Source organism: Rhinolophus hipposideros (assembly GCF_964194185.1).
Source record: "Rhinolophus hipposideros genome assembly, chromosome: 20".
Lineage (NCBI taxonomy): Eukaryota > Metazoa > Chordata > Mammalia > Chiroptera > Rhinolophidae > Rhinolophus > Rhinolophus hipposideros.
Genome location: NC_138066.1, coordinates 13215880 through 13233753, shown reverse-complemented (window position 1 = coordinate 13233753; position 17874 = coordinate 13215880). Strand labels below are relative to the sequence as shown.

General features: G+C 55.9%; 1 protein-coding gene across 4 annotated transcripts in view; it reads right to left on the bottom strand.

Moving 5' to 3' along the window:
• Window positions 1-2178: 2178 nt before the first annotated feature.
• The window catches only part of ATP2A3 (ATPase sarcoplasmic/endoplasmic reticulum Ca2+ transporting 3), a 33488-nt gene continuing 17792 nt past the window's right edge, over window positions 2179-17874 (bottom strand). For 2 of the 4 annotated variants that reach the window (XM_081028351.1, XM_081028349.1), the window contains 11 exons: window positions 17206-17337; window positions 16709-16834; window positions 15329-15547; window positions 14877-15212; window positions 12918-13138; window positions 11819-12021; window positions 11127-11212; window positions 8287-8420; window positions 7143-7260; window positions 6509-6626; window positions 2179-3680 (listed from right to left, as the gene is read on the bottom strand). In XM_081028351.1, coding sequence (XP_080884477.1) covers window positions 3661-3680; window positions 6509-6626; window positions 7143-7260; window positions 8287-8420; window positions 11127-11212; window positions 11819-12021; window positions 12918-13138; window positions 14877-15212; window positions 15329-15547; window positions 16709-16834; window positions 17206-17337 — 1713 coding nt within the window. In that variant the 3' untranslated portion in view covers window positions 2179-3660. Of the gene's footprint in view, window positions 3681-6123; window positions 6175-6504; window positions 6627-7142; window positions 7261-8286; window positions 8421-11126; window positions 11213-11818; window positions 12022-12917; window positions 13139-14876; window positions 15213-15328; window positions 15548-16708; window positions 16835-17205; window positions 17338-17874 lie in introns of all 4 variants that reach the window. The other 2 variants (XM_081028352.1, XM_081028350.1) reach the window with 2 other exon arrangements.

Sequence of the window (17874 nt, the reverse complement as noted above, 5' to 3'; positions counted from 1 at the left end):
TTACTCAGCATCAGGGTTTTCTTTTTTCTTTTTCTTTTTTTTTTAAGATTTTATTGGGGAAGGGGAACAGGACTTTATTGGGGAACAGTGTGTACTTCCTGGACTTTTTTCCAAGTCAAGTTGTTGTCCTCTCAGTCTTAGTTGTGGAGGGCGCAGCTCAGCTCCAGGTCCAGTTGCCGTTGCTAGCTGCAGGGGGCACAGCCCACCATCCCTGTTGGAGTCAAACCGGCAACCTTGTGGTTGAGAGGACGCGCTCCAACTAACTGAGCCATCCGGGAGGCAGCTCCGCTCAAGGTGCCGTGTTCACTGGGAGGTGCTTGGTTGCAGGGGGCGGAGCCCACCATCCCTTGCCGGACTCCAGGAGTTGAACTGGCAACCTTGTGGTTGAGAGCCCACTGGCCCATGTGGGAATCGAACCGGCAGCCTTCGGAGTTAGGAGCACGGAGCTCTCACCACCTGAGCCACCAGTCTGGCCCCAGCATCAGGGTTGTAGGCATCATGCATGCTGCTGCATATATGGGCATGGTCCTTTTGATTGCCAAGTATTCTGTTCTATGGATACACCACTGTTTATTCGTCCTTCCCGTTGATGGACATTTGGATTGTTTCCAATTTGGGGCTATGATGAATAGAGCTGCTATGGATACTTGGGTTCAGATCTGTGTGGATGTAGGTCTTCACTTTGTTTTTGACCCTCCATTTCTCCCAATGTGGCCCCAACAGGGTCCCATCTACCTAAGGGGTGCTGCATGGTGGCATGGGGAATACAAGGTCCTGGCCTCCAGAGTGGGCAGGGGGAGGCCATGGGTGTTTTGGCAGCTGCCACCCCCGAGCCAGTGGGAAATGTGCCGGGGCTTGCCCTGGAATTCCCTCCAGCCCCTGGCGAGCGGTGGTGAGGTGCGAAAGCTCTGTTTACCTTGGCCACTCCATCTTGGCCTGTCCGGCTCCATGCTGTGGGTTGGACAAAGCTAGACTCAAGCAGGCCTGGCCGTGAGTCCCAGCAGCTGCTGGAGCCCCAGAGCCAGCCTGTCTCCTACGCAAGCCCCTCGGGCCCACCTTAGCTCTATGCCCTGTCTGTTCACCATGATGAGGCCAGTCAGATAGATTCCCAGATGATATCGGGCTCTGTCTGTAAAACAGAGCCCTAACCCCTGCCTGGCCCATCTCACAGAGCTGGTTGAGGACCCTGGAGATGAGGATGAAAAGGTTTTTGCAGTCTAAGAGGTCTTGTAGAAGATAATCTTTCTGCCCATCCCTGGCTCCCACTGTGCATTATGCACAAATACTGACCCCACACCCCAATACAACCTGGGAGCTCCTAAGGATGGGCCCTGTCTCCTCCGGTCACAGCTGGCTTCACGGATATGTGACCTAGTCAGTCGGATGGGACCCTGTGCTTAGAAAGGCCCTGGGTTTGGTTTAATGCTCTGCTGTCACTGTTACCAAATTCTTAAGTTTTGAACAAGCGGCTCCACATCCTCCTTTTGAACTGAGCCCGGCAAATTATGTGGTCAGTCCTGCTCCTAGTCCTATGGATAGGGCCTGTGTCCCCTTCCCCGGGCAGCTTGTTAAAGGGTTAGGTACAGAACCTTCACGAGTGAGTGTTCCCTCCAGAGGGTAGCAAGGGGAAGGGACATGGCCAGTCCCTTCCCAGAGCTCCTGCTCCCAGGGGGCAGGGCCACCTGGGCGAGTCAGGAGTTAATGTTAAGCAGCCTGACCAAGGCTCCCTGGATAGTGTGAGCTGAAGGAAGCCTTGGGGAGGTACATCTGGGCTGGGCAAAAAGTGGGCATATTGGGGTTTGAGGAGGGGACAGAAATAGAGCAGAAGAGAAACTTTAGGGAGACATAGGACCCACAGAACTGAGGGGGGTCCCTCTGTGGGTTGCAAGGGGCCCGATATCCAGGCCACGGCCTGAAGCCCTCCCAGCCTGTTTCCTCAGTGGTGACCTCTGAATTGTACTGTGTAAAGGGCTTTGATAGATGCACAAACTGTCAAGTGCTGTCCAGGGAGGCACTGGCAGGGCTGTGTCATTTCTGTGTGGCTCAGGAAGTCAGTGCCTCTCCCGAGACTGGCTGGTGATGTGGGTGCCCCAGACCTTTGCTCACATTTCCTGGGGTCAGGACAGGTAGACCTCAGAGAGGTAGATGGTGGACCACTCTCCAGGAACACAGACGTGGGTGGTTCTCCAGTGCCCCAGGCACTCAACCTTTATTTCTCTACCAAACTGCTCGTCAGCAGGTGGGTACAGGGTCCTGCCCCCACCCCCTCCTAAGATCTCCCCTCCCCCAGCAGGAAAGCAGCAGAAAATGTCTGCTGGCACCAGGGGGACCCCACCCAACTCTGCTTCTCTCACAGCCCCTCCAGAACCTGTGAGCCAGAGGGAGCAGGGGTCGGGGAGGGGGCCTCAGAACCTGGAGCCCACATGTACGCAAGGCAGGCTGAGGGGGCTTTGATTCTGGGGACCAGGGCAGGGATGTGAGTCTTGATTTACATAAAAAATAATCACTTTGTACACTCTGTAGGAAGGGCGAAGACACAGTCATTTACTCACTGCTTTCTTCTACAACTAATTTTTGCCAAAGGGGCAAAAGCTGAGTTAAGAGAACATTTCTGTCCACCAAACGCTCTTTTCCTATCATCTTACATGACCCAAATGGACATGCGTTCCTCCAGCAAGGAGGGAGAGAGAAGAAATGCCCTTATGTAATTAGCCATCCTGGGTGACATCCTTTCAGTTCATGGGTGTCTGGGTTTGGGGGTAGAGTAAGGCCAAAGAGTCCAGGGACTCAGAATGACCCAGCCAGGTAGACCTCAGGATGGTTGAACATGGGTTTGGGGTGGTAGGAACCCAAGGATGTCTAGAGTTTCAGGCACCAGGCACAGAGGGCAAATCTGGCCCTGCCTGATAGCACGGAAATGGCTTATGTGTAGTTTGCTTAGGACAGAAACTGAGTCCAGGAATAGGCCCAGCAGAGGCAGGCGGGCGGGCTGGCTGTCTCCAGGGAAAAGGGGTCCTTGCCCGGCTCCTTCCCCCACTCCTGTGTCCCTCTCCCTGACCCTTCAACTCCCTGCACATATAAACAGAAAGAGGCTCAAGCCCTCATGAGCCAACTTTGTGGAAGCAGAGCGGGGAGGGGGGAGAGGGGAGACTGCCCGCCCATGCTGTGCACAGCTGGGCCCAGATGTCCCCCCTTCTACTCCCAGCTGACCAGGCTCCAGACCAGGCTCTAAGCGAGAGGTCAGAGCTGGCGAGAGCGGTCTCCAGGAGACCTCTGTCCATAGAGAGGCGCTGGTTGCCAAGTAAGTACCCAGCCTCCAATTAAGCAGAACAGACTCCAGAATGTGCTCATGGGTTTGGGGGTGTCGGGCTCTGCATCTCTAAATCAGCCTCCAACTCTGGCTTTTGGGCAGGCCCCTCCCAGACCAGAGCTTCAGAGGCGAATTTCCCACAAGAGTCCCAGAGACATGAAGTACAGAGTCCCTAGGCAGATAGAAGTGGGGACAGAGAATTCGGGACCAGGCCTGAGGGTGGCCATTCCAACCACCGTAGGGCCCGGTGAGCAAGCAGGTGAGCGTGGCAGCAGGGTGAGGAGTGGGGCAAAGGCTTGGGCACCATCCATCTGAGGGACACACTGGAGATTCCATTCTGCTCCCAGCACTCACTTGGGGTCCTTTTCGTCTGGAAGAAAAACCCGAGAGTATATTATGATGTATGATGAGAGCACACAAGCAGACTGGTTCCTTCTGGCCCTTCCATCTTCCATTTCTCCCAGGACAGCCCACTCTCCCATGACAACACTCAGTTGATCCCAGCCCCTCTGTGTTTCCCGAGCTGCAGCTGCAGCCCCACATATTCAGCTGCAACCTGGACACATTCCCCTGCATGTTCCCTGGGCCCCCTGCACTCCATGATGGGGGTTCCATCAACCCCCAGCCCACCCCAATGCACAGTCTACCATTGTTTTCAGTTTGAAGAACCACCATCAAGCATCATGAGATCCAGAAACCACGGCCTCCTTGACTCCTCCCCCATCTCATATACCCAAGCCTGCTGATTTCGTCTGGTGAGCTCATCTCTTTCTTCCCTGCCCCCAGGGCTCTAGGCCTCTCAGCCCTGCCCTCAGCCTCCATCTTACCTCACCATCACCCTCCTAGCATTACAGTACAAAACCAGCACATCCTCCCCTTTGATGGCTCCCCACTGCCCTCAGAATAAAGTGTAAGCCTTCCTCATATCCTGACCCTCCCAGGTCTGTCCCCATTCAGCTTCTCCAGGATTCCCCTCCTCTCACTCAGCCCAGCTCACAGGCCTCTGCCAGACAGCTGCTCAGCCACACCTGGGGAGAGCCAAGAGGTGGGGCAAGAGCATCCCCCCAATCCCCTGGGGCTGACCCAGCATCCACAATTCTCCCCAGGACACTTCCCTCATAAATCACGGGGAAGCCACGAGCATCGAGCATTGAGCCTCAGCAAAATTTCCCTAAAAGGCCACCAGACTGGCTTGGGAACATAACAGGGTCCCTTCTCTCACCTCCGCCCCTTCTGGCTTTAGGAGGCCCGAGGGACTGCAGCCACACAGGGCAGAGCTGTCTGGGCTTCAGCGACAGCGGGGCACCACCCTTTAAAGCCAAATCTCTCTGGGACCATGGTCAACATCTCAGGTTAATGGCGGAAGTGGAGATATTGCCTGGGACCAGTTCCGCAGGGCTGGGACTCTGGCTCCTCCCCTCACCAGCTCAGCAGCCTTCAGTCTCACCCCATTCTGACTGTCCTCCCCGGTCACGCCGTCCCTCCCATGCTTGCACCCTTCGGTGGCTCCCACTGCTCTGAGGATGACGTCCAGGGTCCTTACCTTGGCATTGAGGTCCTTGCCTCACCTCTGGCTTCACCTCCCTACCCTGCACACCAGATCCTGGACCCACTGAAGACGCCAAGCCACGCTCACCCAGCCCCTTTGAGGCTCCATTCTCCCTTCTCAAACCTCCACTCAAACCCTGCCTCTTCTAGAAACCACCCTCGCCCTTCCAACCTGTCCCATCTTGCTAGGGGCCCGCTCCCTCCACCCAGGCCTGTAATCTTCTACTGTCCAGCAGCCAGTGCTTTCCAAGACACAGCCTTTCCCCATTGGAAGAGAAATGTTCTCACGTTCAAGTTTACTTAAGAAAATGTGCTGAACCCTTCGGCAGCTGCGGCCACTTAGGGAAGGCTCTTGAAGACAGAGAAACTGCTGAGCCGCCCAGGTGCCCAGGAAGCCTGGGTCAGTGTGGCCGCGGCTGGCCAGGGGGATTTCCTGGTAGACCACTTCTGTGCTCCAGCCAGAACTGGGGATGCCTTGCACTCCCGTGTGTGGTTTCAGGAAACAGATCCATTTCCCTGTCTTCCCCTCCTCAGGAGTGTCCACAGAGGATGGGCCAGAAAGAATCATGAAGGGGGGCAGAATGCCTTCTCTGGCTCCCCCTAACCCACCCGTGGGCTTCAACAGGCTTTGCTTTGGTTGAGCACCCCCAACATGAGCCCCTCACCCCACATGCCAGGTCACCCTCTAGGCAGACTTGTGGTGGGTCAGCTTGTGCAGAGAGAGAGGAGGACAACTTGTTTTGGCCTTTTTAATAAATTATTTGCAGCACCCAGGAGGACTGGCCAGCGTGGGAGATGGGGGCCGATTGATTGCCTCGGCCCCTGTGGAATGACAGGCATGGGATCTATTTATAGCCCGCAGGCACCTCCCCTGGGACCGGGACACATTCTTGCCAGAGGTGTCTCTCAGGGACCCAGCTGCCTCAGCGCAGGCCTCGGCCATTGCTGGGCCTAACCTCGGCCTCTACAGTGCCTCAGCACAGGGCTACTGCCTTGGCTCCAACGCCCAGGAACCAGAGTTCCCCCCTGCTACCTCACTCGCCTTTCACAAGGACAATGATGCTGCCGGCTAGAGTCAGGCACTCTCAGGCGCCCCCTGACAAAGGCAGGAAATGGATGCCATGCCCCAGGCTGCTCCCCCACACACTGCCTCCCCGACCCCAACCCCTGCCACTCTGGTTAAGGCATTCTGGGTTAAGGCAGACCCAGAGCTGTTAACTCGGAAACACAGAACTCCCTCACCAGGTGACACCAGAGAGGCCAACCCGACATGGTCTGGGGTCAGCAGCTGCCCACTCCATGCCTGGGAGGCCGTACTGAGAACGCCCGGATAAAGACAGGCCAAGTTCAGAGAAGTCAGGGGGCAGGGCAGGGCAGGGCCCAGCGAGCCTGGCTGTGCAGCGTTGGTGGGCGTGAGGAGAGGGAGGCAGAGCAGCTCTGAGCAGTGCTCCTGCTGGCTGACCAGTGAGCCCAGGGCCCCAACCCGTGCAGACACCTTGGGTCCCAGTCAGCAGCGCCCTTCACGCTCTCCACTTGGTGACCGAAAAGCACCTCCTGCCACCCAGATGGGGATACTGACGCAGGCACTGGCCCTTTCCAGCCTGGGAGCAGAGGCAGGCTGGGCAGGAGGGGCTGGGGCCTCCCACTCACCATCTACGTGGTTCCGGGACAGGTACTTGAGGGCCTCATCGAGCAGGATGACAGGCAGAGATATCTGGAGCACCACCACCCACTGGTACCCGCTCAGTGGGGTGACCTGGAAAATGAGCTGGTGGGGGGAGGTTTGGTTAAAGAAAGGACTGCCCAGTGCTCCTGCTTTACCCACCCAGGCTACAATGGACTCTTGATGAATGTATCCAAGACGCCCCTTGAGGTCCCACCTCTAGAGCTTTGTCCACCCCATTTCCTCTGCCTGAAGTGCCCTCCGCGGCCCTAACACACAGGGCCAAACCCATCTCTCCTGTTGGGAAGTGAGAGGGATTCTGCACCAGGAAAGAACACAGTCTTTCCTCCTGCCCCAGCCTTGGGAGATTCCCCACCTCTTCTGTCCAAGTGTGGGGGCTCCTGAAGGTGGGAATACATCTGGCCGACGGTGGCTGCCCAAGCTCTAGGCCCAGGCTGCACGCAGCGAGTATCTCAATCCTCCCCTCTCCCGGTCCTGCAGGGCTTCCTGTTGCGAAGTGGCCCAGGAAGGCCCAGCAACCAGCCCTGGGACACGTCAGAGCACTTGGACCCCGTCACCCGAGGAGCCGGAGGAGGTGAGCGCGGTGGGCAGGTGACTCACGGGCAGCGGTGGCACCAGCAGGATGAGGAAGTGCAGAGCCATGGACATGGCCACAGCCGCCAGCAGCCAGGGGTTCAGCCAGGGTGGCATCCGTAGCAGGGACTGGTTCTCCGAGACGCTGCCACGGGCACAGGGCACTCACCTCGGGCCAGGACACCGACAGGCCCTGCCACAGGCACCCGCCCACCCTCCATATGGAGGTGTAGGCGGTGGCCTGAGCCCAGCATTTTCCTAATTGGACCTAAGTGCTGGAGCACTTCTGGGGGCCAGCGCAGCTGGAAGGGGTGTCACTGCTGCCCACTCAGCCCCCGGGGGCCTGTCCTGGGGCTCGAGCTCCACTTCGCTGTCCCTCAGACCTGATCCTGGCCCCTCTACTTCATCAGACCCCAATCTTGGCCCCCTTCTGTCCCCTGGATCCCAATTCTGGCCCCACGATCCTGGACCCCCCGACCCTCAGACCCCGATCCTGGACCCCCCAACCCTGGACCCCCTGACCCTCAGACCCCGATCCTGGACCCCCCGACCCTCAGACCCCAATCCTCTACCTCATCCCCTAGACCCCAATACTGGAGCCCCTGACTCCAATCCTGGACCTCCTGACTTTCAGATCCCAATCCTGGGCCCCTGACCTCCAGACCCTAATCCTGGAACCCCTGACCCTCAGACCCCGATCCTGGACCCCCCGACCCTCAGACCCCAATCCTCGACCCCATCCCCTAGACCCCAATCCTGGAGCCCCTGACTCCAATCCTGGACCCCCTGACTTTCAGATCCCAATCCTGGGCCCCTGACCTCCAGACCCTAATCCTGGAACCCCTGACCCTCAGACCCCGATCCTGGACCCCCCGACCCTCAGACCCCAATCCTCGACCCCATCCCCTAGACCCCAATCCTGGAGCCCCTGACTCCAATCCTGGACCCCCTGACTTTCAGATCCCAATCCTGGGCCCCTGACCTCCAGACCCTAATCCTGGAACCCCTGACCCTCAGACCCCGATCCTGGACCCCCTGACCCTTTTCCCCAATCCTGGACATCTGACTCTCAGACCCCAACCTTGGCCACCTCTGACCCAAATTCTGGGGCCCACGTGACCTTCAGCCCCAACCCCTCACCCCCAGCTCCAGGCCCCTCTGCCCAGCCCACCTGTTGAGGGCATTGCACATTTCAATGGTCACCAGCACAGACAAGGCCATGGTCGTGGGGAAGCGTGACTCGAAAACCTCACAATCAATGTCGGCAAAGAGTGGGTTGTCCTCGGAGCACTTCAGGAAGTTCCTCTGAGGGCACCGTGGTCGGGTCAGGGAGAACAGCGGTCAGAGGAGGGGCCGGTGTGTGGGAAAAGGGAAGCCTCACTCCACCCTTGGCCCACATCTGAGGACCCAATATAAATAGCGAGCAAAGCGCTGCCATGGGCTGGTCTGAGGGACGGCTGCTCACCCAGGATTGGGGGCAGGTGGCCTGCACTGTGCCAGGGAGAAGGGAAGACCGTTCAGGGGCAGGGGTATGATGGGGCAGGACAGTGGCTGGCATTAGGCTGGGGAGGACGGCAGGGAGCCCTGGGATCAAGGAGCGGTCCAGGATTTATCCTAAAGGTGCACAGGGGTGGGGGGTAGGCCGAGTACTGGAGGTGCAGGAGTAGGGATGGTGATTAATCGAGACCACCGAAGAAGTAAATGCATATGAAAACCACTAAGCAAAATTATGCCTGAATCGAATTCACCTTTGGTGGGCAGAAGATGAAGACTACATGGGCCCTATTCACCATTATTAAATTAGATTCAAAAGACTATACTTGCAGGGATCATTTCTATAGTTCGCTAAATTAGATTCCGTTCATGCCTCCTTCCATTTCGGCATTGAAATCGACGAACTCTGCCAGAACCGTCCTTGGCTTATGACATGAACTCATCAACTGTCAGGCACAGGCCTGCTACACAGCTTCTTTATAATCAACAAGGAGGTTTCGTGGCTGGCTTGACAAGGAAGTGGCTCTCGTCCCTGCTGCCCCAGGGGATTTTCTTCCTGCGCCTAAAGCTCACTCCCACAATTTGCTGTGACAAGAGCCCATGCACGAGAACTTCTGTCTTGTGCTCTCCCACATCACAGGATGAGTGTGAACAGGCCTCTCTGTTCAACAGCTCCGTTCCCCCACAACATAAATCTGAACTCTGGCGTCTCATCTGAACTCAGAGATCTTTTAAGCTAAGGGTTTGGAAACTGGGGCCAGGGGCTGTGAAAATAACCCTCAAAGACAAACCTGTAAAACAACTGGCTGTCTAACCTGTCTGGTAAATACCTTCATTTTCCTACACTGCGTAACTGGGTAAGACGACTCCTCTCAGCCAGAAGGGGCTGTTGGCACGTTCCTCTTCTCTCTCACGCGGGATGAAAAATTATAAAAGACTACAGCTGGGCTAGATTTCTTACTTCAACAAAATGATGGAGACTCTTATTTAAATCAATAGTGGGATTTTCTCCAAAAACCAAGCTCTAGGATTTGAGACAAGTGCACCATGTTTTGAAGTGTTTGGCATTGATCATAGAGCAGAGAAAATGTCCTGAACTTTGAACCCCCTCAGAGGCCAAGAGGACCAGATGTTCTGGTGGTTGTGCCACGGCTGTCGGGCCCCACTTCCCAGATCTTAATGCTATGCCTACATGCACACACACAGGCAGTGCACACACTTCCCACTTGGGCACCTGCGCACTCAGGTCCTTATGCGTGGGCACAGGGAAGCAATCTCAACAGGATCACATCAAGATGTTTCAATAGATCTGATGCTCTTGCCCTAAATACCCTGCCCCGTTCAGACCTTCTGGGATTCACAAGTGAGCACCCGCCACACATGCATTATGTCCCAGGACCTTGGCGATTTGGGATCCGCAGTACAAAGGCCATAGGGACAGGGCTGGCAGAAGGCAGCCACGGGACGATCGGCACGGGCCTGTCACTACCACGTGGCTCCCACCGGCACTGAATGAGCAGAGTGCCTGAGGCTGGCCTGAGCCTTCTGCCAAGGGCTGGAGGCACCAGCCTCTGGGATGCGAGCTGGGCCCATGCTCTGTGCTGCTGCCAGAGGGAGAACCCCATGTGCTTGAGGGCTGGTAGGTGCCAGAAAAGCATCCCTAGGCTGCCTCAGCCGAGATGTGAATAATGCTGCAGAACCCCTGAAATCACAGCCTCCCAGGGAGGATGGCCAGTGGTGGTAACCTAGCCCTCACACTGCCCTCAGGGTGGTGGGTCCCCTGGCACTCCCTGGGGTGGGGCAGGAAGTCAGGGTCCCTCCTTGGAGCTCTTCTATCTAATGGCAAAGGCAGGCACAACTCAGAGGAAGAAAATCGTGCATCTCTGCAGCTCTCGGCTTTAAACAAGAAAACTCCAACTGGCTTGGCCGGAACTGCTGCAAAGCTTCTATCAAGCGGAGACGTGCTGGCTGCTCAAACAGAGGGAGAGCTGACAGACAGTAGCTGAAGGGTCTCCTTGCTTGCTTCCAGAGCTGTGCTGAGCTAAGATGGCCCCGTGGTGGGCACCTGTCAGTCAGATGACTTCAAGAGGTTGGTGGGTCTACGGGGGTGGAGAGAGCCTGGCAAATCCCTGATTTCCTCAGTCTGACACTCTGCCTCAAGTTCCGTCATGTAGGACTTCATATCTCTGAGTCTTCAATGTTTTGGGGGGGGCTTCCCCAGTAAAGATAAGACACTTGTGGGCAGTTATTCCCCTTGGTCCCCTCTAACTAAACGATTGGGAGAGGAAATAGCCTCTTCTCTGGCTGGGGGGCGATGCTGCTCTCTCTAAGTTTCCCATGGCTTCTGAGCTTGGCTCCTTAGGTGGTGGATGTCTATATATGTGAATGGGGGTGGGGAGGGGTAGCCGTTGGCCAACCATGGGATTCTGGGCCCCTGACCCCTCGAACTCCAATAACCGGGTACGAGTTCGAGTTCAGATATAACCCCAATAGGCTCCCTGGCTGTCGCTTGCTCACCAGCTGGTAGAAGGTGATGTGAGGTCCCTCGGCATCATACAGGAACCACCAGGTGGCGGCAGCCACTGTGGCCAGGCCGACGTACACTGCAGGGAGGGCAGGAGGGAACCAGCTACAGTGGACAACAGCGGTTTTCTGGTATCCATTTCCCCTTCATAATAAGTCCCTGACTTTTTGTCAGGGAGCCACCCTCTCCCTCTCTGAATCATGTGGTTTGCAGGCACCTACCCCCAGTGCCAGTGGTGGGCCCTGCCTGGCAAAGAGCATCTGTCACACCCCTGGCCACAGCGATTGGCTAGGAGATACGCAGGTAACCCAGTGTGGGCCAATGAGAACAGGCCTGAGACTTTTACCATACAGCTGAGGAGTAGAATGATAAATGGCTCTCTTCTGTTGAATTTGGGTTTGTAATGGAGGCAGCGTGAGGGCTGCAGCTGCAATAGCCACCCCAAGGCACACCAGCCTGAGAATGGAGCTGAGGCAGAACCAAAATATGCCCGCGATACTACTGCCTGAGGCTCTATCTGGCCACGCTGGAGGCGTGCGCTCGTCTCTTCAGTTAGATGAGCCCACACAGTCTTTTTTGGCATAAGCCAGGCTGAGTCATACTGTCTGTAAGTTGCAAGCCCAACTGATCCAGGGTCTCAGGAAACTACTGGAACCCCACTGAGGGCTGGAGTCCCCCCACTCACCTCCAATAGCCAGGTATCGGAAAAAGAGCCAACCACTGATGAGGGCCTCGCGAGGCTTCCGAGGCAGCTTCTCCATGATGTCCAGGTCTGGTGGGTTGAAGCCCAGGGCCGTGGCAGGCAGGCCATCTGTCACCAGGTTCACCCAGAGCAGCTGCACAGGAATCAGGGCTTCTGGCAGGCCCAGAATGGCCGTGAGGAAGATACTGGAACCAGAGTCAAAAGCTCCAGCTCCCGCAAATGGAGGGTCCAGCTCCTGCTCATATGCCAAATGGGGGAGCCCACCCACTGCCTCCTTAGCAGCCCCACCTTGCTCTGCCTCACACTCGGCCACCCCTGTCTCCCTCAGTGCCAGCTCTGGAGCCCGGACATGTCTGCTCTTTAGGCCTCTCCTGTTCAGGACATAGTCTTGTTTAGGGCACGCACACATGTAGACAGTGCTTACCCAAACATACATATATTTGTTTACAGACACGAGCAAAAACCTAGCACAGGCCACACAATCCCAGAAACACCTACACACTTGCCCTGATGTACAGAGATGCAGAATTCACATGTATCCAGGCAAACGTGCTCACCATTCCCCACAGGCATCTCTCACATGGAAATCTAAGTGTGTACACATTACACGCCTCCACAAAATCCTCTGTGCTTGTACTCATGCCCATAGCTGTATAAGGGCACACATGCACACATGTGCGTACACACACACACACACACACACACACAGTCTCACTCAGGCACACACACTGTGCACACACAACTGTGTGCACACTACATGGACACACCCGAACACATTACTGCCCAAAGGTGGGGCTAGTTCTCCCGTCTTGAGTGACTCTAAAATGGAAAGGTTACGGCTGGAGAGATGATAGGGGACTTTTCAGGCACCTCCTTGGGGGCTGGGGTGCCCCAGGGCCTCTGGAGAATGACAAGGTATCCCCGTCCCAGCCCATCTGAGGTGGGACCCTAGAAGGCCCCAACCAGGGCAGGTCATGTGTCCCTCCATCCCTGCAGCCCCATCCCAGGAACAGGCATTTCCCTGGTCTCAGGGACACAGAGCTAGTCCAGAGAGCTGGGAGGACAGAACGCAGGGCCTCACCAGACAACTTCGCCGACATTGGAGGAGATGAGGTAGCGGATGAATTGCTTCATGTTGCTGTAGATGGCCCGGCCCTCCTCCACCGCAGCCACAATGGAGGCAAAGTTGTCATCTGACAGTACCATCTCTGCCGCTGACTTTGCCACAGCTGTGCCGGAGCCCATGGCAATGCCAATCTCTGCTTTCTTCAGGGCCGGGGCATCATTCACCCCGTCTCCAGTCTGGAGGTCAGGTGAGGTGGGTTCACACCTGAGAAACATCCCTTCCACCTCCCCAATTCCCCTCAACTCAGCCTATCCCCAAGCTTAGGGATGTCCCCAAGGAAAAAGACAAGACAGAGCTGGACAGAGCCAACAATGAGGTCATGAGCTTAGAAACTGGGGTAGGGATGAGGCTAAAGGGAAGGCAAGGAGTGCAAACAAGGACAGAGTCGGGGAAAAGATCATCAGGTCTTCTCTAAGGTCAGAGAAGATGGTGAGGTGGCGATGGGCATGAGGCTGGGTCAGTGATGAGGGTGGGGATTAAATTCACGTAGGATGTGGGGTAGAAGATGAAATTGATGTGAAGGACAAAGTTAAGGTTAACTCAGGAGTGTGGACAAGGTCCTGGCCCAGGTCAAAGACCAGGTTAGGTATTGTAGTCAAGGTGAAGGTTGGAGCCAAAGTCAGGGTCAAGACTGGACTCAGGCTCAAGATTAAAAATTAGATTAAGGTAGAGGGCAAGGCAAGGCTATGGTCCGTATCAGGAGTGACGTCATGGTTGAAGTTGGCGTTGAGTCAAGGTCAAGATTAGAAACCAGCTCGAAGTTGAGGTAACATAAAGTGTTAGCCTGGGGGGAATCAAGATCAACATCAGGGACCAGGTCAGGGTCCAAGTCAAAACTAGAACCCATATCAGTGTTGAGCTCAAGGTAAAGAATCAGATTAAGATGGTTAAGGTCAATGTCAGGAACCTTTGTATGAAGGTCAAAAAATAAGTTCAAGAACAAGGTTTCAGTTGTAGTCAAACCAAGGTTGGTGCCCAGTTCATTATCTAGGTCAAGGCGGAGCCACTGGTCAGAATTAAGGTGAGGGTGAAGGACTAGGTTAGGCTGGAGGTCAAATTAATAACAGAGGCCAGGTCAGGGTTGACGTCTAAGTCAAAAGTCAGGTCAGTGTTGACGAACAGGTCAGCAATCAAGAATGAGACAGAATGAAAACTGGACCCAAACCAAATGTCCAGCCACAGGTAAATAGATAACCTGGCATACTCACCCAATGGAATGTTACTCTACAATAAAAAAAAGCAATCATCTACTGATACCCACAACAACAAAAATCTCAAAAGAAACCAGACACAAAAGAGTATATACTATATGATTCCATTCACGTGAAAATCTAAGACAGGCAAAACACCTTTGGTGGAAAAAAATCAGAACAGCAGTTGCCTGTTGTGGGAGAGGGGCCTGATGGGGCAGGAGCATGAGGGAACTTCATGGGTTGAGGATAATGTTCTCTATCGTGATAAGGCTTTGGGTGACACAGGTGTGTGCATTTAGCAGAACTCATCTAATAAATGACATGCTTATGACTTGCGTGTTTCATTGCATGGAAGTTTTACCTCAAACAGGAAAAAAAAACAAAAACAAAAGAACCACAAATACTGCTCTCTAGAGTATACGAAGTGTACGCATGTCTACAACTTACTCTGAAATGTATTTAAGAAGAGATGGATTAAGGATGGATAGATGATAGGTATGTGATAAAACAAATTGTAACAAATATATTATTTGTAGAACCTAGACGGTGGATATACAGGCACTCACTTGAAAATTATTTCAATTTCTCTTTGTGTTTGAATTTTTTTGTAACAAAATGCTGGGGGGAAAAGAAAATGAAACAGAAGCCGGGGTTCCAAGCCCTGTGGCAAGCGGTTCCCCCACTCCTCACCACCTTCCCCAGGCTCATCTTGTGGCCTCACCATTGCAGTGACCTCGTTAAAGGACTGTAGGTACTCCACAATTCGGGACTTGTGTGCAGGTTCCACACGGGCGAAGCAGCGGGCTGTGCGGCAGGCGTGGCGCTGCTGCTCGGGGCTGAGGTCATCGAATTCACGGCCCGTGTAGGCCTTGCCCGTCACGTCCTCTGTGTCCTTGAAGATGCCCAGCCGACGGCAAATAGCCACAGCCGTGCCTTTGTTGTCCCCTGTGATCATGACCACACGGATGCCGGCCTGGCGACAGCGTGCGATGCAAGCGGCCACCTCGGGCCTCGGAGGGTCCAGCATGCCCACGCAGCCCACGAAAGTCAGGTCCGTCTGTAGGGAGGGGGCAGATGCCAGTGTGGCCGGGGCCCATCCTCAGCCTGCCGCCTGCCCGGCTGCTGCAGGCGCATGCACTGCCTCCAGCGCTAGGACCCTGTGCCAGCACCTACCTCATACTGCACGAACTTGCTGCAATCATCCAGCTGCATGTCTTCCTTCCTCGGGGGCGCGTCCCGGGTAGCCAGTGCCAGGCAGCGCAGCGTGTCCAAGCCTGAGCCCCAATCCCGGATCTTGGCCAGAATCTGCTTCCTGGCGGTGGTGTTCAGGGGTACTGTGCGGTTCCCCACTCGGACTGAGCTACAGCGCTCAATCACACTCTCAGGAGCCCCCTGCAATGTTGGGGAGGAGGAAGGAACTTGTCATCAGGACCTCTCATCTCCCTCCTGCCCAACTCAGGAAATTGAGGCCCAGGTATAAAGGAAGGCCACTGAAGAGGACAAACGGCAAGGCACGGAGCAGAATCCATTCTCTGAAAGCCCAGAGTGGGAACCAAATGGGGGCCACTGTGAGAAAATCCAAAGGAAAAAGGGGAGCGGGTCATGGCCACCCAGGGGATGGCACCCTCCCCCCACACCGCCCCGTAGCTGGGAAGGCCTGCTCTAGCATTCTGGGGGTGGGAATGACAGCCCTCCTGTAGGCCCTGCCTCCCTGCCAGCCTGGTGCTACTAGGATCCCAAATCAGCAGCAGGAGGCAGGCTGCGCCCTGTTTGGGGACCAGAAACAGAGCCATGCAGAGAGTGTGGTGGGTGTGGCTCTGAGGACGTCTTGGGGGTGGCAAACCCCTCAGTGGCCTTGGGGTCTCACCTCGGACATCACCCCACGCCTGGGAATAGCCTCTGAACAACATGCCATCTGTGCCTTCTTTTTCTCCCCAAAGGGCACCGTTATATTTTCAAATCAGCCAAGCTCTCCATGCAGAAAAAGCCTTTTGATTTCAAACGGGGCCAAAACCTCCATGGTGGGGTGAAGTGAGGGCTCTGATTTCTACTTCAAGTTCCAAAGCAGCAACAGGAGATGCTGTGGGCAGAGGTCTGGACGGGGCTGAGGCCTTTCCTCTGGGAAGGAACACGAAGGAACCAAAGGCGGGCATGACCCACCTCAACACTCCCAGTCAGAGGCTAAGGGCTTTGGAGACCTGTTAGCCTGACCCTGCTGTTCAGATGGGGAGAACGAGCTCCACGGAGGAGCATGGGTGACCCCAAGGTCATGTGACAAGGCAGTGCCTCTCAGCCCAGAGCTGGGGCCATGACGAGGGGCAGGCCTTAGCCCTTGGCCCTGGCATCGTCTCTCCCAATCCTGGATCCTGCTCCCAGCCCCTCACAGCAGCTCCACCACCCTTGTTCTGAATTCACTGCTTTGACAGTGGGCCTCACACCTCCCTCTGTCACACCTCCCTCTAGCTGCAGACTCTGGCTCTTCAGAGGACTGGAGACCAGGTCCCCTAGGGCCCTACGTATGAAGAGGCCCCAGGCCAGTCAGGCGGGTCCCACCTTCACAAACATCTTGCTGCCTTGGGCCCCCGGGCCAGTGCGGGTGGGCGTGCAGTACACTGACATGGACTTCCGGTCTCGAGAGAACTCCAGGGTGAACTCCTTCCGCATCAGCTGCTTGATGACCTACAGGGCCCAGCCGGGTCAGGGTGTGAGGGGCAGAGCCAGCAGCTCTCAGTGCTTTCTCACCAGTCTCTCGGCCCCATGAAAACACTCTTGCGCCCTGCACAATGGTCCTGGCATTCGAGGCCTCCATCTCCCTCTCCAGCCCCAGAAATCCTAAAACGTTGCCATTTCCTGACCATGCTGTGCATTTCCCAACTCCAAGTCACGGACCGCACTCCGTCTTTTCCTTTCTTTTCTCTTCTCCCTAGCCAAGTCTTACTAAGGTCCTCCTCCCAGAAGCCTCCCCAGAGTAAATTCTCCTCTCTCTCTTCTCCAGATGCCCCAGAAGGCCCAGCCATGCAGCCTGTGGCCTGAGCCCCGACCCTACTCACCGCATTGCAGGCACCGGCTCGCTCCACTGGGGACAGGGCCTGTAGGTCGGTGTCAAACACATCCATCTTCTCTACCAGGCAAGTCAGGGCTGTCTCTGTGGCCTCTCCCACCTTCTCATATACACCCTTGGCCTGGTGGGGCCCAGAGTACAGGGAATGAGGGGCAGGGCAGCCCCCACAGGGGCCTCCAGCCTCACCTCCCACTCACTCCCCACTCCCTCGCTGCCCCCTGGAGCTCCCTCTGCCAGTTACCTGCAGCCTTTTTAGCTCCAGGCCTGTGGGCCCTTCTTAGTCCAGCTGACAGGGAATCTGGGGGGTGTCTGGCACTGACGCTCACCTTCCCCTCTGACCCTCCCTTCTCCCGACACCAATGGCCATGCACCCCACCTGTCCTCTGCCTTCTCCGCTGGCTCCTTCTGTCTTCTTTGCCACGTTCCTCTTTCTAAATCCTGCTGTCGGGGTCCTGCTTCTTCCCTCCCACCCTTTCTCCCTGAGGCCTCATGTGGTCCCTGCCTCCACCTTTCACAGGCTCATGACAGCCAGTGCCCAGACTAGCCTCGACCTCTCTCCTAAGCTCCAAGCCTACATGTCCACTGGCTTCCCCTTGGACCTTGTTCCCTGGGGACCCTCAGGCCACCTCTCTCCCTACATTTGCCACTTTAGTGACAG